The 23,407-nt window shown below is 40.4% G+C and overlaps 1 protein-coding gene across 4 annotated transcripts in view; it reads right to left on the bottom strand.

The window, feature by feature from the left end:
* Positions 1-19,999, bottom strand: part of LOC142461503 (histone deacetylase 8-like) — a 51,446-nt gene extending 31,447 nt beyond the window's left edge. The window contains exons 1-4 of one of the 4 annotated variants that reach the window (XM_075563518.1): positions 19,583-19,985; positions 19,046-19,098; positions 6,089-6,219; positions 5,012-5,153 (exon numbers count right to left, since the gene is read on the bottom strand). In XM_075563518.1, the coding sequence (XP_075419633.1) occupies positions 5,012-5,153; positions 6,089-6,219; positions 19,046-19,098; positions 19,583-19,684 (428 nt within the window). In that variant the 5' untranslated portion in view covers positions 19,685-19,985. Of the gene's footprint in view, positions 1-5,011; positions 5,154-6,088; positions 6,220-19,045; positions 19,099-19,582 lie in introns of all 4 variants that reach the window. The other 3 variants (XM_075563519.1, XM_075563521.1, XM_075563520.1) reach the window with 3 other exon arrangements.
* Positions 20,000-23,407: the final 3,408 nt, after the last annotated feature.

Raw genomic sequence — 23,407 nt, 5'->3', positions numbered from 1 at the left:
CACATCAGAAGACTGATGCTATATAACTTTAATACTTAATATGCCTCAAGCCAAACACAAAAATAAATTTACAATGCAGTAAGGACCTAACTGTGCATTCTAAAACCATAAATTCTTAGAAAAATTCAGAAACAACCACATCAGGCTTATTTTTTTAAAGTAGACTCACTAATAAAATAACAAATGTACAAATAGCAAACGGCAAAAAATAAATGAATGTGATATCATAAAAATTTCAAAATTTTATCCACCAAAAAACTGTTACCAAAAATATGAAAAGACAAGCTACTAACTGGTAGAATATTTGGGGGAACTATATATCCACTAAGAATCTAATAACATATATATATGTAAAACTTAAACAACTTAACAGGAAAACAAATAAAATAGGTAAATGACTTGAATAAACACTTTACCAAAAAGGATATTCCAATGACCAACACACACATGAAAAGATGTTTAATATTATTAGCCACCAGAGAGGTGCAAATATAAACTACATGAGATGTGTTTTCACTCCCATTGGGATAACTATGGTGAGATAAAAACAAAATCAAACAGAAAATATGAAATGTTGGCAAGGATATGTGGAAATTGAAACTCTTACAACACATATTGAAACGCACCACATCACTGGTATTTCAAATATCAACAGGGTCACTCAAGATGAATATGTTTCAGCAGAGCTTCCAGACTAAGAACAGACCACAAAAATGGAAGAGGCTGTTCAATTCTGAGGGCTAGCTACAGAAAACCTTATGAACAGCAGTGGCTTATAGTGATGGAAAATGACCCCCTCTAGTTGGAAGGCACTTAAAATGCAACTGAAGTATTGCCTCCTCAAAACAGAATCCACCATAATGATGTGGATGATGAAGTAAAGCTTTCAGGACCTTTATGTGCTGAGGCATGGCTCAAAATCAAAAGAAACAGCTGAAAATAGCTATTAATAATCAGAACTTGGAATATATGAAGTATGAATCTAGGAAAGCTATAAGATGTCAAAAGTGAAAATGGAATGCATAAAGATTGATATCCTAAAAAATTGATATCCTAAGCATTAGTGAGCTGAAATGTACTGGTATTGGCCATTTTGAGATTGACAATCACATAATTTACTGTACCAGGAATAATAAGGTCAAAAAGAATAGTATCATAATCTTCATCAAAGAGGAAATTGCAGGATCTATCTTAAAGCATAATGCTGATGTCATAGGATAATATCTATATGCCTACAAGGAAATCTAGTCAATACAAATAATATTAAAATTTACACACCAACAACTACAGATAGTGTTGATGAAACTGGGGGATTCTACTAAATTCTTCAGCCTGAAATTGATCAACCATGCAATGAAAATAGATTGCAAATGATAGGTGATTGGAATGCAGAAGTTTAAACAATGAAGAAGGAACAGTAGTTATAAAACATGGCCATAGGATAGAAATAACGCTGGAAATCATATGATAGAATTTTATAAGGCCAATGGCTTCTTCATTGCAAATACCCTTTTTCAACAACTTAAACAGCAACTGTATGTATACAGTTCAGCAACAGAATACAAAGGAATCAAACTGACTACATCTGTGGGGAAAAAGTATGAAGAAAGCTCATTATCAGCTATCAAAAGGAGGCCAGTTGTGGAACCAATTGAAACAAATTGCTCATTTGTAAATTCAGGTTGAAGGTGAAGAAAATTAAAACAAGTCCATGAGAGTCAAAATACAACCTTGAATATATCTCAGCTGAATTTCAACATCTGAAGAATAGATTTGCTGCACTGAACACTAGTGACAGAAGGTCTGATGAGCTGTGGTAGGACATCAAGAACATCATTTATGAAGACCACAAAAGGTCATTAAAAACACAAGAAAGAAAAAGTCAAAATGAATGTCAAAAGAGACTCAAACTTTCTCTTGAACACAGAATAGCTACAGCCCATGGAAGAAAAGATGAAGTAAAAGAGATGAACAGAAAATTTCAAAAGGCAGCCCGAGAAGACAAATTACTATGAAAAAATGTGCAAAGACTTGAATTTAGAAAACCAAAAAAGAATACACTCAACATATATGAAGTTGAAATAACTGAAAACAACATTTAAGCCTCAAGTTATAATATTGAAGGATTCCATGAACAAAATATTGAATAATGCAGGAAACAACAAAAGACGATGGAGGGATTACACAGTCACTGTACCAAAAAGATTTGGTTGACATTCAATCATATCAGGTAGTAACCTATGATCAAGAACCTACGGTACTGATGGTCCAAGCTGTACTGAGGGTGTTACCAAAAAGCAAGGCTCCAGTATTTGACAGAATAGTAACTGACAAAATAAAAATTGAAATGTCTCAACAAGGTGATGAAGCACTGAAGAAAACTCAAAGATAGCTACCTGGCCAACTGACTACAGTATTTGTGTTGTGCCCATTTTGAAGAACAGCGACCCCACAGAGTCACAGTTTCCTTACTTCTTTGCATTGATGCCTGGGTTCTCGAGCTGCTTTTTGAAATCATACAGAAAATTTCAAACAATATTAATGTCACATGCAAGTAAAATGTTGATAATTCAAAAACAGCTGCATTGATAGTACATCGATAGGACACTGCCAGAAATTCAAGCCAAATTCAGAAGGACATGGCATAAGAAGTATCACTGCTGATGTCAGATGGATCAAGGCTAAAAGCAGAGACCACAAGAAAAGTGTTTCTTGTGTTTTATTGAATATGCAAAGGCATTCACCTATGTGAACCCTAACAAACTATGGTTAATATTCAGAAGAATGTGAATCCCAAAAGGTAAGTAGTTTGAAAAGAACTGAGAGGTTTAAAATCAGAAGAGGTCTGTCAGGGTAGTATACTTTCACAATTCTTATTCAATCTGTAAGCTGACCAAATAATTTGAGAAGCTGGTCTATATGAAGAAGTACACAGCAGCAGGAGTCGAGGAAGATTTATCAACAACCTGCAGTATGCAGATGACACAATCTGGCTTGCTGAAAATGAGGAGGACTTAAAGCACTTGCTGATTAAGATCAAAATGATTAGGGCAAAGAATGTACAGATGTGCTTTATACAATTGATGTGATAAGAGTTGTATGAGTCCCTAATAAATTGTTTTTTAAAAAAAGAATTGTATGAGCCCCCAATAAAATGATTTTTTTAAAAAAGAAGAACTTAAGTACGGATTACAATTCAATTTTAAGAAAACCAAAATCCTCAGAACTGGACATATAAACAACAGTACGATAAAAGGAGAAAAGAACATTATCAAGGGTTTCAGTTTGTCTGGAATCATTTCATTCAGACAGCACACTGATAAATTGTTTTTAAAATCCTTTTCTTCCAACATTCGTTAAATACTACAGACATATCAGAAAAGATGCTGAGTACTAAAAAGGCCTTCTCAAGAGTATTACTGCTTGAAATGTTAATATAAACCTCTATGAAGACTTTTTCCTCTAATCCCAAGCAATACCTAAGAATAGCTTTCTCCTTAGAGAATTGCTCATTTCTAGGTTACTACTTTCTTTAGAGATGGAAGCGTACGTTTGCTTCTTGATTCTTCAGTCTTCCAATTTCGAACTATTCTCATCAATTCTCTATTTGAAAATGTTTGCAACTTCTTTCATGAACGATCTCAAAACTAGTACTTATAAGACTTTTTTCTACTGCTAAATCTCTTCAGTTCACACAGGTATTCAACTGATACCATTATTGATGTTGTTCCCTACTTATTCTTATCTTGCTAATGTTCCTCAAGTGAAATATCCCCAGGAAATTTTCAGAAAGGTGAAGAGGAGTTTAGAGATTGTGCAGTTATCCTTCACACTGCCCATTTCACTGATGAAAAATTGAGGCCTACAAAGTAAGTTACCTTGTTATGAGTAAAACTAGGCTTAGAACCCGGTTATCTTGACTTTCAATAGTATAGTATTCTTTCTACTATGCTGTTATTAGTCACCTTCTATTTCCATTTGTATCTCTTCAGGATGCCTAATACATACAAATCTCTCAGCAGATGTCAATAAAATAAGCATAAGCTTTTACGAGGAGGTACCCCCCAAAACCAAGAGCTTTTGTAGTACTCATTTTTTCATAGTGCTCATCCCTCCACCCCCCGCCAGGTGAGCATGGAGCAACTCGCACTTAATACACCCAGTGGCATTGCCTGGGAACGTTCTCTAGTCACAGTGAATTTTTTGTGTGTGAAAGCAGTTTTGCTTGAATCTTTCATTTTGGGGGGATGGCCGATTTAAGAGAACAGTGTACAGCTGTGAAATTTTGCTTTCTGCTCAGGAAAATTGCTGCAAAAACTGTTGTGATGTTGAACACAGCTAACAAAAGGAGTGCTGTGGGAAAAACTCAAGATGAGTAGTTTTCTCGTTTAAAAAAAGGTGCAATGTTGATTGATGACAAACTTTGTTCTGGGTGTCTGTCAACTCATAGTGCACTTGGGAGTTTGTTCCACCAGGTTAATCAAGTTTTCACATTGCAGAACAGTGTGCGACCAAAAAAAGGCCTGATTTGTGGCAGACAGGTGACTGGTTTTGCCACCACGACAATGCACCTGCTCATGCAGCCATCTCAATAGGCCAGTTTTTGTCAAAAAAAAAAAAAAAAAACAAACAAACTAGCATGCCTCTCTTGCCCCACGCACCTTACTCTCACGTGGCCTTGCTCCATGTGACTTCTTTTTGTTTCCAAGAATAAAGAGGGACATGAAAGGACAGCAATTTGATGAAGTTAGAAAAAGTGAAGAAAAAAACAAGGGAGGTACAGTCAGCCATCCAAACACGAGTTTGAAAAATATTTCCAAGAATGGAATTGCAGATTTGACAAATGTATTAAGTATAATGGAGGGTAGTTTGAAGGTGATAAGGTTGTTTTGTAAAAAATTTAAATACATAGCTTGAAAAAAGTTTTCATTTTGGGGGAAGAGTACCCCCTTGTACATAACAGGAAAATTGATTCAGGTACAGTCAGAAAGTAGGAAAGCAATTTTCTTACTTCTTTGCATGATGCCACCCTCCAGACCAGTTAATTGCTATTTTGCTCTTTCCATCAATCAGGCATTGGGTAGCTGTGATTGTAGCTCCTCCTACAGCTGCTGCACAGTCAAATATCCCTTCAGTGGCTGGGCAGTCATAACCTTAGGGCAAGAATCAGATTACTTTGTAAGAAATGAATTTTACAACAAGGAAAATGTGTTTGAGATGAGACAATTTACCGAAAAGTGACTGCGCTGGCATGAGCTGCAACTGAGACAGAAACATTCTAATAATAGGAAAAGGATTTTTAAAATATTAGAGCTTGAGAGAAAAAAAACCTTACACGTTAACTAGTCATAACCAATAGGTGAAGAAATTGAGGCCTGAGAAATGGTATCTCTTGCTTACATAGCAGAGAGTCAGGTCTGCAACTGAGGTTTCTTGATTCTCAGTCCAGTGTGCTTTCTACTAAACCATGGTGATAGCCATTTAGTTTTTTAAATGTAGTTGTTTAATAAAGGATACAGTAGAAAATTTAGCTAGGCCATAAACCTGTATTCAAGGACATCCAAGTCAGCACATACACAATCAGACTAGATATAGACACCACAATTAGAGCCTAACAAGGGTCCTGGTGGTTATGTTTGGAGCTGCTAACATAATAGTAAGGTCAGCAGTTTGAAACCACCAGAGGCTCCACAAGAAAAAGATGAGGCTTTCTACTCCCATGGAGATTTAGTTTCAGAAACGTAAAGGGGAAGTTCTATTATGTCCTATAGGGTTGCTATGAATCAGAATGAACTCAATGGCAGTATAGTTTGGGTTTCATTTTTTTTTTTTATGGTTTATCAGGGCCTAAACCATTGAAAGACTTTCCCCCATCTAATCCATCACTCAGTTTCACAAAACCCATACCGTTTTCTCAAATGATGTTACGTAGCTAAACCAAGAGATTAATGATTAACACATTATTTAACTGGAGATTTATTAAAAATCACAATACAAATTATAAATAATTAACTAGTTACAATCTATAGATGAAAGTGTTCTACCTCTCATCATTGTCTTGTTAGTCATTGTCTCATTAGAACCTTACCTAGCCCATATTCTATGGAGTCGGGGTGGTCATCATCACCATCTTGGCTGACCATCTGGAGATGCTGCAGATAGGCATCTGTATGAAAGGAGGCCATCTCCTCCATGGACGCCACTTTGGGCTTAACAATCCTAACAACAACAGAGAAAACAAAGGAATGTGAATGAGGCAGACCCAGATTATGTTAAAAGTTGTAAAGGAGTCAGCAATCTGAGCAGAAAATACAACTCTCAGATTCTGATTTCAGTAAGCTGAAGTGATACGCACAATGTGTTTTTCTATCGCACTATATAATCTATACTTCCTCACATCATGTTAATGTACTCACAATGTGAACAATAAGGGGATTGGTTTTCCTTTTGAGTTCATAGGTAGGTAAAAACGAAAGAATATTCATACTTAAAATAAAAATTTTAAATATGCATCAGAAAACTTGTGCTCCACAAGTTACAGCTTTTTTTAATTAATTAATTAATTTATTTATTTTAACAATTTATTGGGGCTGATACAATTCTTTTCACAGTTCATACATATACATACATCAATTGTATAAAGCACATCTGTACAGTCTTTGCCCTAATCATTTTTTTCTCTTTTCTTCTTTTACATTTTATTAGGGACTCAAACAACTCTTACCACAATCCATACATATACATACATCAATTGTATAAAGCACATCCATACATTCCCTGCCCCAATCATTCTCAAGGCATTTGCTCTCCACTTAAGCCCCTTGCATCAGGTCCTCTTTTTTTCCCCCCCTCCCTCCCCATTCCCCCCTCCCTCATATGCCCTTGGTAATTTATACCTCGTTATTTTGTCATATCTTGCCCTATCCTGAAAGTTACAGCTTTAATGGCAAACCCATAGGCGGAAATGCTTTCATTTTCATTTGAAATACTTTCATTCCTAAGTGGCCATTATAATGCTTTCTGATAATTTTTCACTTCGGTTCTTGTTCCAGCTCTATATTTACTAGCTCAATAACCTTAGGTGAGCTATTTGACCACTCTGCAGCTCAAATTAACTCATCTGTAAAATGGGGATACATTATGAGATGCATATGGAGATTATACAACAACATATGAATATGCTTTATGTATCCCTATCATTATTAATATTAAGGGATAAAAGATAGGCAAAATAAAATGTAAAAGTCCCTTTACTTGTTCTCTCACGTCTGTTTCCAAGAGAAGGAACAGAAAGATTATAACCAGGCTTCACTCAGAATCCGTTAAACTCACAAGCAGTAATAAACAGGATTAAGTGAGAGAATAAAGGGAGTTCACCTAACAACAAAATTTACCACTCCCTACCACTAGGAGCCCTGGTTGTATAGTGGGTTATGCACTGAACTGATAACAAGTTCATACCCCAAATCTCAGAAATCCCAAATAGATGTTCTACTCTGTCCTACAGGATCACTAAGAGTCTGAATCAATTCTATTACAGCAGTTTGGATTTTTTTACCCCTGTCTGTCCCACATTTCCTCTTCCTGGCCTCACTACTGTCATTACGTTCTCTAGCCCTTGCCATTTAGGTCCAGAGTCATGGTGGCATAGTGGGTTACATACTAGGTTGCTAAGTGAAAGGTTGGCAATGAAAAACCACCAGGAGAAAGATGAGGCTTTCTACTCCCTTCAAGATTTACACTCACAGAGAGTCGGGGGAAGACGGCTGCCATACAGGTAGCTCACATCCAGAACTCAGTGAGTGGCGAAATTTAGGGGCCTAGTAGGGGTATCAAGTCTGTCTGTCGATTCCCAAGACAACTCAGAGTACTTCTCTGAAGCAGAAGCGGACACCCGTGGTCTCTTGCGTGATGCTCAGAGTGCCCACTCTGCTGGCACCACAGGGCAGCCAGGAGCATTGCAGAGGCAGCTGCCCTGCCTCGGCGCTCTGTGCAGAATCACCAGCTAGTACCCCCTACTCTGCCCATGATGCCCGGGGTCCCATGTGGGTGCTCCAGCCGGTATATCGCCCCCCTGCAGAGATTCATGCCCCATCTGGGCACCCCTTGCTGACCAGCCAGCCAGACGATCCCCGCCTCCTCCTGGGAGGCTCGTGCCCTGGCGCCACAGCATAATCAGGTAGATGGCAGATGATGCTGCCATGCCTTTGTGCTCCCACAAACCGCCAATCAAACTGCCTCCACTCCCAGAGGTCTCAACCCAAAGGTGCCCACCCCATCTCTGCGCTCCTCACAAATCGGCCATCCAGCTCCCTCCCTGGCTTTCTTCCCCCCACCATACATACATGCAATGCACACGCACACACAGAGGTTCCCATCCTGCCACACCGTTTCAGGCATGCCAGGGAGCGGACACAAGTCTGGCAGCATTTTCTGCAGTTGTAGCATAGGGACCCAGGCCTTTGGGACTTGCCTACTGCATTCTCCCTTCTCCCTGCTCAATCCACCCCACCCTCTGTGCTCCAAGCAATGGATCAGCACACCAGTAGCGGCCCCCCCTCCCACCCGCCTACCTGTGGGAAGTACTCCTAGCCAGAAGTAGATCACCCAATCCCCAACCCATCCCCAAAATATGTTCCTCTTCACTTGAGTCAACACTTTTTATCAGACCGCAGTGTGCATAGCTGCAAACAACAGCCCCTAAGGAGACCTGAAGGTGGCTGGAGCACAAACCGTAGTTCAAGGGGAGAGGGAAACCCCAGCAGGACAAAGGTGAAACACAACCTTACAAGGAAGTTGGCTAAAAGCAGCCTGCTGAAACACCAGTACCAACCTCCCAAAGAGAGAGCCCAGGGCTCTGAGACACCTGGGAAAATGGTACCTAGTTCCAATAAATCGACCAAACACCAGCAAGCTGCTACAACAGTTTCAACAAGAAAAGAGAAACAAAATCCAATGCCAGAAGACCACCTGGACCTACCACAGAAAGAAATCTTCAGGATGCTGCTTGGAGCTATACAGGACATGAGGGAAGCATTATAGAAAAAGGAGAAAATGATAGAGAAAATAAAGGCCATGCACCAAAGGGAAATACAGGAGTTAAAGGGCGAGATAACAAAAACTAACAGCAAACTCACGGACTTCGCCCAGATATGGAGGAGGCAGAGAACCTCACCAGTGACCTAGAGGATTCTCAAGAAGAATTTAATAAACATGAGAAAAAGTCTCACAGGCCCATCAGAGAAGCTGAAGAAAACCTCAGAGCTATGTCTGACGCTATGAGAAGGAACAACATCAGAACTATTGGCTTGCCGGAGGAATGCACATCAATGAAGCCAACATCCAAAATAGTGATGGAATGCTTGGAGGAAATTTTCCCTAGCTTAAAGAATGAAAACCAGGCAACTATCCAGGTGGCCGAAAGAATACCAGCTAGACAGAATCCCAAAAAGAAGGCACCACGACATAAAGTTGTTTAACTATGAGGAAAAGGGGAAAATTGTAAGAGCAGCTAGGGAAAAACTGGCAACCATATATAAAGGCAAGCAGATAAGAATATGCTCAGATCTATCAGCAGACACTATAAAAAGAGCAGACAATGGAGCAGCATATTCAGAAAATTGCAGGAAAATACTGCAAACCCAAGAATACTCTATCTTGCCAAATTAGCTATCAAAATTGATGGAGAAGTGAGAGTCTTCCTGGACAAGGAAAGTCTCAAAGAATATGCTAAAAGGAACCCAGCACTACAAAAGATCCTCGCCAACCCAGTATGGGCAGAAGAACAACGCTCACCAAGCACATGCAAGAGACCATCCCACAGAAGAACTCCAACCAGAGACCACCAAACGGAAAACAGCTCCCTAGATAACACAGGTTCAACAATGGAAAGAAGGCAAGAATGAACCACTAACACACATATGCACAACCCATGGAAAAGAAATGGAGGTAAGAAAACACCCAACATAAGAGGGATAAAATGATATTACAGAGTCCACAAATAGATGTAATAACCCTGAATATCAATGGATTGAACTCAGGCTTTAAGAGATAGAGACTAACAGACTGGCTTAGAAAACACAATCCCTCCATCTGCTGCCTACAGGAGTCACATCTCAAGATTACAGACAAAAATAGGCTGGGAATCAAAGGCTAGAGAAAAACATACCACGCAAACAACAATTCAAAAAAGCAGGGGTTGCGATCCTAATCTCACATAAAATTGACCTCAAAGGACAAGGGACACTATATAATGCTCAAGGTAACAGTACACAAAGAACTACTATGCATTCTAAACATTTACTCACCAAACAAGTGTTCAGCAGAATATTTCAATCAAACGCTCCAAAAGATGAAAAAAGAAATTACAGCCTCAACAATTATGGTAGTTGACTTCAATACACTGCTCTCTGAGAAAGATCACTGGGAAAGAAGCTCAACAAGGAGGCTAAAGATCTAAACACTAAAATAAGACAATTTGACCTGATAGATATTTACAGAGCTCTCCACCCAAATACAAAAACAATCACATTCTTTTCAAGCCCACATGGCATATATTCAAGAGGACCACATGCTAGGGCGTAAGTCGAATCTACATAAATTTAAGCACATGGATACCACACAGACCTCTCTCTCTGACCACTGTGTGATAATATTGGAAATCAACAAAAGGAAGATAAAGAAATCAAGGGAAAAAATTGAAGAATGAATAACTCTATTGCAAAAGGAGTATACACTGGTTCAGATCAGAGATGAAATTAGGAAATTTCTAGAAACCAATGAGAATGAAAACATGACATACTAAAACTTATGGGACACAGCAAAGGCAGTCATCAGAGAAAGTCTCATAGTTACATGCTCACATAAGGAGGAGAGGCTTATGACAGATACACTGGCACAACATTTACAGCAAATAGAGCAGAGTCAACAAGATAATACAACTAATAGCAAAAGAAAATAAATCATAAAAAGTAGATCTGAGATTCAGGAGAGAGAAAATAAGAAAACTATGGGGGGGGGGGGGGAATCAATGCTGTTAAAAGTTGGTTCTTCGAAAGGATATACCAAATAGACAAACCTCTCACAAATTTGACCAAAGAAAGAAAGGAACACATTTTAACAGCAAGGATGAGGGGTGAAAGAGTAGATATTACAATGGAACACAGTGAAATCAAAGGATATTTACACAGTACTATGAAGGACTGTACTCCAATGAATTCAAAAACATGGACAAATTCTTGGAAAAACAATTCTTCCCTAGATTATCACTACTGGCCGTCAAGAACCTCAACAGACCCTTATCAATAGAAGAAACAGACAAGGTTATCAAGGGATTACCAAACAAAAATCACCTGGACCAGATGGGTTTACAGGAGACTTCTATCAAGCATACAGGGAAGAACTGACACCAATCCTACACAAACTCTTCCAGAACATAAAAAAAGATGGCAAACTCCCAAATTTCTTCTATGAAGCTAGTATAACTCTGATACCTAAACTGGGCAAGGATCCCACAAGAACTGAGAACTACAGACCAATTTCCCTAATGAATATTGATGCAAAATCCTCAACAAAATACTCGCCAAGAGAATACAAAAATATATACAACAAATAATTCACCATGACCAAGCAGGATTCATACCAGGGATGCAGGGATGGTTCAGTATACGAAAGACCATTAGTAGTATTATAAGCCACACTGAAATGAAAAAGTATAAGAACCACATAATATCGATAGATGCAGAAATAGCATTCGCCAACATCCAACACCAAATCATGTTTAAGACACTCAATAAGCTAGGAATGGAAGGAAAATTCCTCAATATAATAGAAGCTATATATATAAAAACCAACAGCCACTGTGGTAGTCAATGGAGAAAAGACAAGATCAATTCTTCTGAAAAAGGGAACTAGGCAAGGATGTTCCTTGTCCCCATTAACATCGTACTGGAGGAAAAGAAAGGACATCAAAGTTATTTGTCTGAGGAAGGAAGAAGTGAAATCATCGTTATTCACAGATAATATGATTTTATATATGGAAAATCCTAAAAGTTCCACAAGAGGAGTACTGGAAGCAATAGAGGAATATGCCTATCAGGTTACAAGATCAACAAACAGAAGTTTATTGCAATACTGTCCACATCGGACAAGGCCACAGAAGAGGGGATCAAAAAAAGGGGTACCCTTCACAATAGCCAAACACACATTGAAATATCTAGGGATATACCTAACTCAAAAAACAAAAGATGTGTTCGACAAAAACTACAAAACACTATTAAAACAAACCAACCTCAACAATAAGCGTGACCTCAACAAATGGAAGGAGATCCTATGCTCGTGGATCAGTAGACTCAATATTGTAAAGATGTAAATTCTACCTAAAGCACTATATAAGTTAAATGTTATCCCAATCCAAATTGCAGCATGCTTCTTCAAAGAGTTGGAAAAACAGATTACCAACTTCATATGGAGAAGGAAGAAACCTCGAATTAGCAGAGAACTGCTCAAGAAGGACAAAGTGGGAGGGCTTGCTTTAACCGACATTAATATAGACTATACAGCCACAGTGGTCAAAACACCATAGTATTGGTGTAATGATAGATATTCAGACCAATGTAAAAGGATTGAAAACCCAGAAATAAAATCATCAGCATAAGGACAACTAATCTTTATTAAGGGGCCCCCAAAAGATCAAATGGAAAGTGGATGCCTTCTTCATTCCATGGTGCTGGAAAAATTGATACATAGCTCCAGAAAAATGAAGCAAGACCCTTACCTCACTCCATACACGAGAATAAACTCAAGATGGATCACAGACCTTGAGGTACAACTATTAGGGCCATTAATGAGGGCATTGGGACAAACTTGAGAATCTTGGCTCAGGGATTACATACCGTATATACTCGTGTGTAAGCCAAGTTTTCAGCACAAAAATGTGCTGAAAAACTGATGTTCGGCTTATACACGGGTCAGTGGTACGAATGGATGTCATCTGGTCAAGCCTGACTAACAAAAGGAGGAAATCTCATGAAGCCTGCCATAGAGTTAATAGCAAAGTGGGTTTGAGATGCATGGAAAGACATTCCAGAAGACATGGTACAACGTGCCTTCCAGAAATGTAGTATTAGTAATGCTATGGATAGCATATGGTAACCCACTAAAAAGGAGGGGGGGGAAGACATGGGTAGCCTGGGGAACAGGGCACTAACCCACACAGGGGGAGGGTGCTGATTATGTCTCCACAGGGAAAGAGGGACCAGACTTCAACCCGGAGCTCCAAAACAAGAACACAACACACTGACATGAAGCAGGGAACCGATAGAGAGGCCTGAGGGGCCGGCCCCATTACCAACTGAGTATACAGCACCTTCCCCCTCATAAGAATTAACTTCAGAGGACAGCACTGAAGCTAAAGCTCAAGGAGAGGGAACTGTCTAATTAGAGCACACAGGAGCCAATGAGGGGGGCAGGGGAAAAAATAGTGAAGCGCATCCTGGCTGACCAAGTCCTGAGGACAATGTTTCTGCTCAGAGCAGCAATGCAAAAAGACGACCACCAGGCCAGCCTCATCACAGAACACAGCATCTTCATTGTCCCATAGCACCAATGGGGAGGACACTAGAGACACACGGCGGGAATTGTGCCCGCCCTGAGTCACTACAGCAAAGCCAGCCTCTGGTGGCATGCAGCAGAGCAGCAGGGGGAGCAAAGCAATGAAGTCCCCAGGGATAGATGTGGGGCCAGGGCATGGCACCGCACCAGACTCGACTGGAAAGCACTCATGAAGGACAACAAATAAACCCTCAACTGTTTATAGGGAGAAAGGGGGAACAGATTACAAGGATCTACATATAACCTCCTCCCAGTAGAGAAGGGGTGAAGGGAGACTTTAGATGGTGTAAGATGTGACAAAATAATAATGATTTATAACTTATCAAGGGTTCATGAGGGAGCGAGGAGAGGGGAAAAATGAGGAACTGATACCAAGGGCTCAAGTAGAAAGCAACTGTTTTGAGAATGTGGATGGCAACAGATGTACATATATGCTTGACACAATGGATGCATGTATGTATTGTGATGAGCTGTACGAGCCCCCAATACAATGATTTTTTAAAAGAAAAAAAAAAGATTTACACTCTGAGAAACCCACAAGGTCAGGCTAGCTAAAATTTAAAATATACATGACAGCCATGGGATATACTGTTGTTTATAGCCTACTACTAGCATCAAGAAGGCCAGAAGAAATCCTGTAATTCAACCTCAAATGTATATTACTGTAGTTCAATCTCAAAAATAAAATCCATTTGGTCTCACACTTAATTCTACCCCCAATCTAAGGATAATTAGTTCTTATAATGAGGTCCTGCTGAATGCTCACCCTCACAGAAGGTATAGTTGCTATAGCAAAGTGTGGTGAAGAAACTAGATGGTGTCCAGCTTTAAAAAAAGAATAGCATCTGGAGTCTTCAATCAAGCAGCCATCTAAGTGAGGCATCAACTAAGTCTACATGGAAGAAGCACAGCAGTCTGTGTGATTCAAAGACTAAGCAAGAAAATCGAAATCTAAAGGAGTGAAAGTTATCAGGGCTTAAATTGTGAATACACAATTTGCAGAAGGCTATGGATGACAATGAGATCCCAAAATTCATCTGCAAGGCCCCCACATGGAGTGAGTCTCCAGTGAGCCCTTCTGACCAGAGTCCAGGGATGTGAATAGCCTTGCTCTTAGAGAGCACTGGAAACTTAAGATGTAAGACCTCATCATTTGATCTACTGTTTGACCCATTTGAAAGTTGTCATAGTTTTTAATACTTCCTTTCTTTTTTACTGGAGTTTTTCACTAGTTTACTTTGTTATTATTGTAGCTCCTTTTTTATTTTGCATGTTTTCCAGTTTATGAAACCCCGGGTAGGTAAATCTATGGGAACAGTAACTGAGTTAAGGGATTAATAGCTTACTGAGGATATAGGAAAGGAGTTTGGAGGGAAATGGGGAGAATAATGAGTGTAAAAAGGAAACAAAGTTCTAGAACTGATTGTAGCAATAATTATACAACTCTTTAATATTAGTGAACTATAAATATTAATGTATGATATGTGAATTATATGTCAATAAAACTATTGAAAAAAATAAGATCCATACTTCAAGAAAAAAATGTCTATATCATCAGAGGTGATTTTTTTTTTTAGTTTCTTGGACCATGTTCCCAGATCCAATAGCTCCAATTTCTACTACTTTTCTATTTATTTAATAAATATCAAAAATCAAAGTCACTATTAATAAATATCTCCCAACTTAACAGTAAAGAAATAGGACATCTTTGCTATGCTTTCTGGTTTGTCATAAAGGTTTTGGGAAATGGTAAATAACTTTAATGGAAAGCATATAATTTTTATGTTTGCCAAATACATAGATGGCTTCAAACAATGCCTGAACACACCAAACCATGAGAGCAATGTAACCGCAAGCAGGAATACATGAGAAGATTGGGCTACAGGGCCAGCCCCAACCAGAGCCAAACTGACCCCCTCCCTAAATGTATGTGCAACAGACCACACTAAACCTACAGGTGAGGTGAGGGGCCGGCACATCACGTCCACATGGAAGCAAACTGAAAAATAAAAAGATAAAGGGATAGTCGGTCTAGACCCCATTATCGGCACACCAAGCCCCGAGGATGACGTTCCTGCATGGAGCTGCTAAAACACAGAGATGTCTGTAGGGCCGACAACAGCTCATAACATGTTGTCCCTTACTGGAGCATACTGCAATAGAGGACAATACTGGGGACATGTGGCAAGGAGGTAGTGCGGTCTGAACCCCCCACAGTGGGGCAAATCAAGAAAGGAACACAACAGATCAGCAACTGAAGCAAAGCCCCTAATGAGCTACCAAAATAGACTTCAGGCTAGGAGTGGCAAATCCTGGAATTCCCCCAGGACCAATGGGGAGTCATAAAGGTCAGTGGAAAGACCTGGAAGTATGTATGTTTTTCCTGTTTTTCTTCTTTTCTTTTTTCAATCTTTTGTTATCTTTTTGTTTGGTCAATGCCATTGTTGGTATGCCCACTTACATAAGACAGGCATGGGACCTGTCTTGAGGAGAAAGCTTGAGGAGAAAGCAATGGGACCAACAGTCCCGGAGGGACCTGGGGGGAGAAGGGGGCAGGGGAAGGGGGCGGGGGAAGGATAGTGTGAGCAAACAACGCCATAGACAGAGGAACAACTAGGGAATTAAAACCAACAACAGGAGGATATAGAGATCCTGGGGGTGTTAGAGCAGCAGCAATCTAGCTAAGAGGAAGTACTATGAGGCAGAAGTAGGACAAGCATGATGAGGCAGAAGGAAGGTAAAAAGAAACAGAAGAATTATCTAGGAAGCAAAAGCTATGGACAGAGGCATAAGCATAGATGTGTCCATATGTAAATACATTAATCCATAAAAATAGAAGTATTGGCCTATGTACATATTTTTATAAATAATACACTGAAGTAGTGGATGGACTTCAGGCCTCAGCTCATACCCTTCCTCAATACAAGAACACTTTGTTCTGTCATTCTGTGATGCCCACCCTCCTGGTACAATCCCTGAAGACAAAATGGGTGCATAAGCAAATGTGGTGAAGAAGGCGGATGGTGCTCAGCTATTAAAAGATAAGTGTCTAGGGCAGAGGTCCTCAAACTTTCTAAACAGGAGGCCAGTTCACTGTCCCTCAGACCCATTGAAGGGCTGGATTATAGTTTTAAAAAAAAAACTATGAACAAATTCCTATGCACACTGCACATATTTTTTTAATTGTTTTGTTAGGGGCTCATACAACTTTTATCACAATCCATACAAACATCAATTGTGTAAAGCACATTTGTACATTCATTGCCCTCATCATTCTCAAAACATTTGCTCGCCACTTAAGCCCCTGGCATCAGCTCCTCATTTTATTCTCCCCCTTCCCTCATGAACCCTTGATAATTTATAAATTATTATTTTGTCATATCTTGCCCTGTTCAACGTCTCCCTTCACCCACTTTTCTGTTGTTCGTTGCCCAGGGAGGAGGTCACAAGTAGACCCTTGTAATTGGTTCCCCCTTTCCAACCCACCCTCCCTCCACCCTCCCGGTATCGCCACTCACACTATTGGTCCTGAAGGGATCATCCGCCCTGGATTCCCTGTGTTTTCAGTTCCTACCTGTACTAGTGTACATCCTCTGGTCTAGCCAGAATTCGGATCATGATAGTGCGGGGTGGTGGGGAGGGGAGAAGCATTTAGGAACTAGAGAAAAGTTGTATTTTTCATCGGTGCTACATTGCAACTTGACTGGCTCGTCTTCTCCCCTAGACCCCGCTGCAAAGGGATCTCCAGTGGCCGACAAATGAGGTTTGGGTCTCCACTCTGCACTCTCCCCTCATTCACTATGGTAACACTTTTTTGTTCTGATGATGCCTTATACCTGATCCCTTCAACACCTCATGATCGCACAGGCTGGTGTGATTCTTCCATGTGTGCTTTGTTGCTTCTGAGCTAGATGGCCGCTTCCAAAAGCAGAGCTGATATCAAAGAGTTCAAGGAAGAAAATGTTTTGAAACTGATTGTGGTAGCGATTTTACAACACTGCGTGATATGATTGAACTACAGAATGGTGTGATGTCTGGCTTAGCTCCTAATAGAATGGTTTGGGAAAAAAATGAAACAGGTCTCACACCTCACATTATATACAAAAACAAACTCAAGATGAATCAAAGACCTAAATATAAAACACACAACCATAAAAACCATCAATGAAAAATAGGGACATGCTTAAGGGCCCTAATGCCAGGCATAAACACACTACCAAACGTAATGAAAAATAGCCACACTACAGAAGACAAAATAAAGGGCTGGGGCCTCCTAAAACAATGACATTTATGCACATCGAAAGTTAAAAAAAAGAAGCCACGTATTGGGGGGAAAAATTACTAATGACACATCAAATAAAGGGCTAATCTCCAAAATTTACAGAAAACTACAACATCTTAAGAAGAAAAATACAAATAACCCAAACAAAAATTGACCACCCTGACAATTTACCAAAGATGACATAGAGGCTGACAGCAACCCTCTGAAAAATGTTCATGTTTATTAGCAATAAGAGAAATACAGATTAAAACAATGAGAAAACACCTCACACCGACACTTCTATCAATCAATAAAACACAAAATAATAAAGAAGGGATGCAGAGAGATTGGAACCCTCATACATTGCTGATGGGACTGTAGAATTATGCAACCACCAGGGAAACGAGCATTGTTCTTCCTGAAACAAATGCAAATGCAATTACCTGATGATCTTGCAATCTCTCTACTGGGCATGCACCGTAAAAAAATAAAGAATAAAGCACAAACAGACATCTACGCACTATGTCTACTGCAGCAATTTCCACACTAGCAAAGAGCATGGAAACAATCCAAAACACTAATTACAGAGGTGTGAATAAACAAACTGTTTCACGCATACAATTTAAAAAGACGACTCCTGTGAACACCCAAGGGCAACGCTAGAGAACATTGTGCTTAGCAAAGTTAGCCACTCTTAAAACAGATAAAAAATTAATGACACCATTATTACAGGAAGAGTGAGCTTTACCCTAAAAGATAAGACTCCGAAGACGGTGCCTCCCCCAGGAATAGGGGTGGGGGCAGGGGCAGGGAGAGAGGAGGGAAAGGAAATTATAAAGGGAGGACAGACAGAAGGGAAAAAGAGAAAGTCACATTCATGGAAGGTTTAACGGGATATTTATTATTGATTTCATTTATTAGCAACTATATATAACATGCTTCTTATAAGCCAAAATAAATATATACGTAAATAAATAAAAGCAAGAGCAAAGGGTCACAGCCTTAAAACAAAACAAAAAAACACTCCAGATTCCTTACCCCTCAGATCTAACTATTGGTCTGAGTGGCTTAAAAAAAGGAGGGAAAGTAAAATTGCATTTAGGAGTCTTTAGTGATAAGCAAGTTCATTTCAAACATATGAGAAAAAAGACTATGCTCAAGAAAATAACTTACCTCATTTGCTTATGCAGCGCGTATGCTTCAATCAGAGAATGTACCATACTGGCCTAAAAAAAAAAGCAGCATGCAAAAAAAAGGCAGAAAATAATCTGTGCTTAATTTCTCTTGAAAGTGTAATTGAGCACAATCCTATGTTCTCATACTCTTGAACCTACACTTTAGACAATATAGGTATTACCTAAATGGCTAAAGCGAAAACACCAGACCTTAATTAATTTTTCTCCTCCAACTTCTTCCATACGACTTCGGAGATTCTCAAGTAAAGCCACACCATCCTCTCTGTGCCAACCTCTCCCTTGTGCCCCCCACCCCACCTGTCCTTTGGCACCCCGCCGATAAACGCTGCTCTCGGAGAACACTTCCTCCACCCAATATTACTTCACAAATTTGTCACGAAGATCTTCCCAAACTCTAAAATCCTCGGCGCTTCCAAAAGCCGCCACACCCCCACCCCCTCTGCCCGGTCGACTGCCTCCATTGCCGCCCGCCTCCACCAAAAAGCCCACGATTTTTCGTCCCCAACTTTCTCACCCGTTTGGGGACTTTCGACAAGGAGTCGCACATCCTGACATACTCAGGACTGTAGATGTAAACCGGGGCCAGCGACTGCCCACCATCCTCAGACTCCTCCATCTTCCACTGGCAATCCTTCCGTTAAGATCCGGCTCCTCGCAGACTCAGTTCGAGTCGAGTTCCTGCTCCTGTGAACAGTCGCAGGTGCTCTCTGGTCAACATTCCCTCCTATTCCCGAGCTCTCCGGAAACGCTTTCCCCGCCCCACATCGACTGAGAGAAAACAATGCGCCTGCCTCCGTGGAAACCATCCAGTTCAAAAGAAGGTTTGGTAGCTATAAATTTTTTAAATTCTAAATAGTTGTCCAAAGGGATAGAAATTTACAGCAAAAATAAGTCCAGTCAAAGCCAACCATCCTTGTTGCCCAACGGGGCTATTTGTGATTAGGTCAAACCACCTGCAGAGCATGCTGGGAGATGTAGTTTCCAGTAGTTTGAGGCAAGGAAGAGTCGCGGCTTGCCGCCAATTTGATTTTTAGGGCTAAAACACATAACCTCGGCTCTTTATAAAGTCCTTGCAAATACATACTTTTAAATACTTAAAGATGTAGCTATTCATGAGTTTACCATAACCTATTTCTATCAGCCGTGTCTTCCAATGACAAAGTGGGGGCGGTGGGGAGGAGGGAGAGGGGAGAGGGACAGACAGGATTTAGCTCATACAAGGAATTAGGAATCCTAGTAGCACAGTAGTTAAGCGCTGAGCTGCTAACCAAAGGATGGGCAGATTGCACCCGCCAGCTACTTTACTTACTTTGCTTCTAGAGAAGAGGATGTGGCAGTCAGTTTCCATAAAGGTTCTAGCCTTTGAAACCCTGCGAGGCAGTTCTATTCTGTCCTATAGGGTAACTATGGTTTGGGTTTTGTTTTTGTTTAATGAAAGATATAAACGATTTTTAAAATTTGACCAGTAAATCCTCGTATTAATATTAGTTCATCAGTTCTCATCATATGGTAGTTAACAATTTCAAATAATTTACTCTGGCAAATGTTTCCCAAGACACTGGCAGGTTCTGATCAGTATATATGTACTAGAGTTTATTTATACATTCCTCAACAGACAGGGATTTTGGTTCTTAGCAGCCCTAAGAAAATTAACATAGCAAAATAATCTCCTAATCATTAATTTATACACACATTGTTCTGTGACATTAATTGAAATCTCCTAATTTCCCCTTGGGTACTCCTTTCCATTGATCTGGCTTTTCTGTTCCATCCTTCTTTGCCCCATTAATCTCAATATAGAGCATGCTCTTCATGGCTGTTATTTATTTTATAGCCCCGTATTGAGTTTCAAGTTGGAAGATTGCCTTCGGGCAGTGGTTCTCAACCTTCTTAATGCTGGGGCCCTTTAATACAGTTCCTCATGTTGTGGGGAACCCCAACCATAAAACTTATTTTCATTGCTACTTCATAACTATAACCATAGCTGTAATTTTGCTACTGTCGTGAATTGTGCAACCCCTGTGAAAGGGTCGTTAGACCCCCCAAAGGGGTCGGGACCCACAGGTTGAGAACCACTGTCTTAGGGAACTAGCCTTGCGGTGTCTTCCAATACCTTTCAGAGCAGTAAGCTGGTATTTTCTATTTTTGTTTTTGAATTTGCCCTACTTTTTAATCATTTTAATCAGGGTCATCTTCCGTGCTCCTAGTCAGCGCCAACTGTGGTGGCTGGGCACCACCTGGTTCTCTGGTCTCACATTATGGCTCATGTGGGCCGTGCGTCCTTTGGACTGGACTACTAATTGCTTCCTTGAGTCTTCAGTTTTCGTCTTCTTTCTAAACTAATTGTGATTAATACACCTATCAAACCAGGCCACAGTTCAATCACATCTAGCAGAATTGTACATTTGCTGCCACGGTCATTTTCCACACAATCTTTTTCTGTATGGACCCCCTTGATAACAGCCTCCCTTTACCTAATCTGTGGCCCCCTCCCCCACAAAACTCATATCCTACTGCTGATGATATAGGTTCATCTGTCCTAGTTTTCATAACCTGAAAAATGAAAAAGACATATACTGCAGCTTCCAGAGGGTGACTGCAATGATACTGCACTCCCAAGATACCCCTGAATATGCACAGTCAGAAACCCAGCCAAACAATACAATCCCCAATGCATACGATTTTGGAGACCAGATCAGGTCCAGCGTGCATCCTAGGGGGAATCTGTTGACAAGTTTTAACTTTTTCAGGCAGGCTTCTGCCTTTGACCTTCTATACTCAACTCACCAATGCCCTCCGTTTAGTGACCACTTTCCTCCTGTCCCTCGATTCTGGATAGAGTCTTATTTCCTGCATAGTTCCACCAATGAATCTCAGGCTCCCATGTCATCCGTAGCATCTGGCAAACCAGATTCTTGGGCTTTAGGCTCTGATACTGAGCCCTCCCTTCAATTTGGATTATATGCTTCACAATCCTTTGGTGACTGGTGATGGTGTGCTTCTTCCATGTGGACTTGGTTGACATCTCACTTAGATCGCTGCTTGTTTGGAGACAAGATTTAAGACCCCAGATGCTATTTTATCTGATAGGTGGCACCATCTAATTTCTTTACCACATTTTGCGATAGCACCCGTCTCCTCCATGTTCCTTTCCTGGAGACGAGTATTGGAGTATTGAGCATGGCCATGATGTACGAACTAATTATTTTTAAGTTGGAACTGGGATTTAGTGTATGCCCAAACCAGTCCTGGATGTATGTTTGTTTGACGTGGTCTTTCAATTTATTCTTACTTTGGAATTAACCCAAATATCATACCACTTAATCTCATCAAGCAGAATTTTACCATTGCTTCCATAATCAGTTCCCAAACATTGGATTTCTCCTGGGTACTCTGACATTATCTCCCTTTTATTGCTATCCCCCTCCCCCACTTTCCTGGGTTTCATTTACCAAAAAAAGGAAAAACTTATTTCACTTCTTCTGAAGGCTAATTCCCTACTCCATAGCACCTGAGGTATGCCCTGCTATGAACAAACAAAAACCAAATATAGCAGAACGATCATCACATATTTGCCAGAACAATATTTGATCTTAGCACAATCTATGAGGCATTGATGTAGCAAGACCTTATTTGTCTACCTGCCAACAATTCTCCAAAATTGATACAGCTGTTTTCTGCTTCCTTGGACACATGTATTTTCCGGTTTAAGTCCACAAGTTCTAGGTGCGTCTGAGGTGGGATTCCTGCAAGGGATCTCTTTGATTCTGCCTCTGGGGCATGCCGTACGACGTAAAGGTCCAGGATTCAGTGTCCCAAGGCCCCGTGACACCCAGCCTGAGTCCCCAGGATACAGCCAGCAGCCTGCGTCAGGGTGACCCATCTGGTGCTCCAGGCTTCTGTGATGGCCAGTCTCAAGCTTTGCAGACTCCAGTAGCTTCTCTTCAAATGAGGATGTAGAAAATTATCTTTATGAGGTATGTTATGCCAATTAACCCAGATGTCCCTCGAGACGACGGTCCTTAACATTCAAACCCAATAGCTCAGTCCTCTGAGGTGTTTGGATAGGTCTAAGACGTTTCCCCAAAAGTGCCCCTATTTGTATACATACGCCCAATTTCCCTAATGATATCTACACGTGCATGCATGTGTACTCTCAGATGCCCTCCCACACTTAGCTAGTATACATGTTAAGAAGGTAACCACTCACAGATGTTTGGTCAATATTACTGTTCTTCCAGAATTGTATATGTTACAGCATTTACATACCCAAGCCAAATTAACTGCCACAGAGCACCCTATTGGACAGGATCGAATTGCCCCATAGAAAGCCTACGGC

Source organism: Tenrec ecaudatus, chromosome 11, assembly GCF_050624435.1.
Source record: "Tenrec ecaudatus isolate mTenEca1 chromosome 11, mTenEca1.hap1, whole genome shotgun sequence".
NCBI lineage: Eukaryota > Metazoa > Chordata > Mammalia > Afrosoricida > Tenrecidae > Tenrec > Tenrec ecaudatus.
This window is presented reverse-complemented; position numbering and strand designations above follow the sequence as displayed.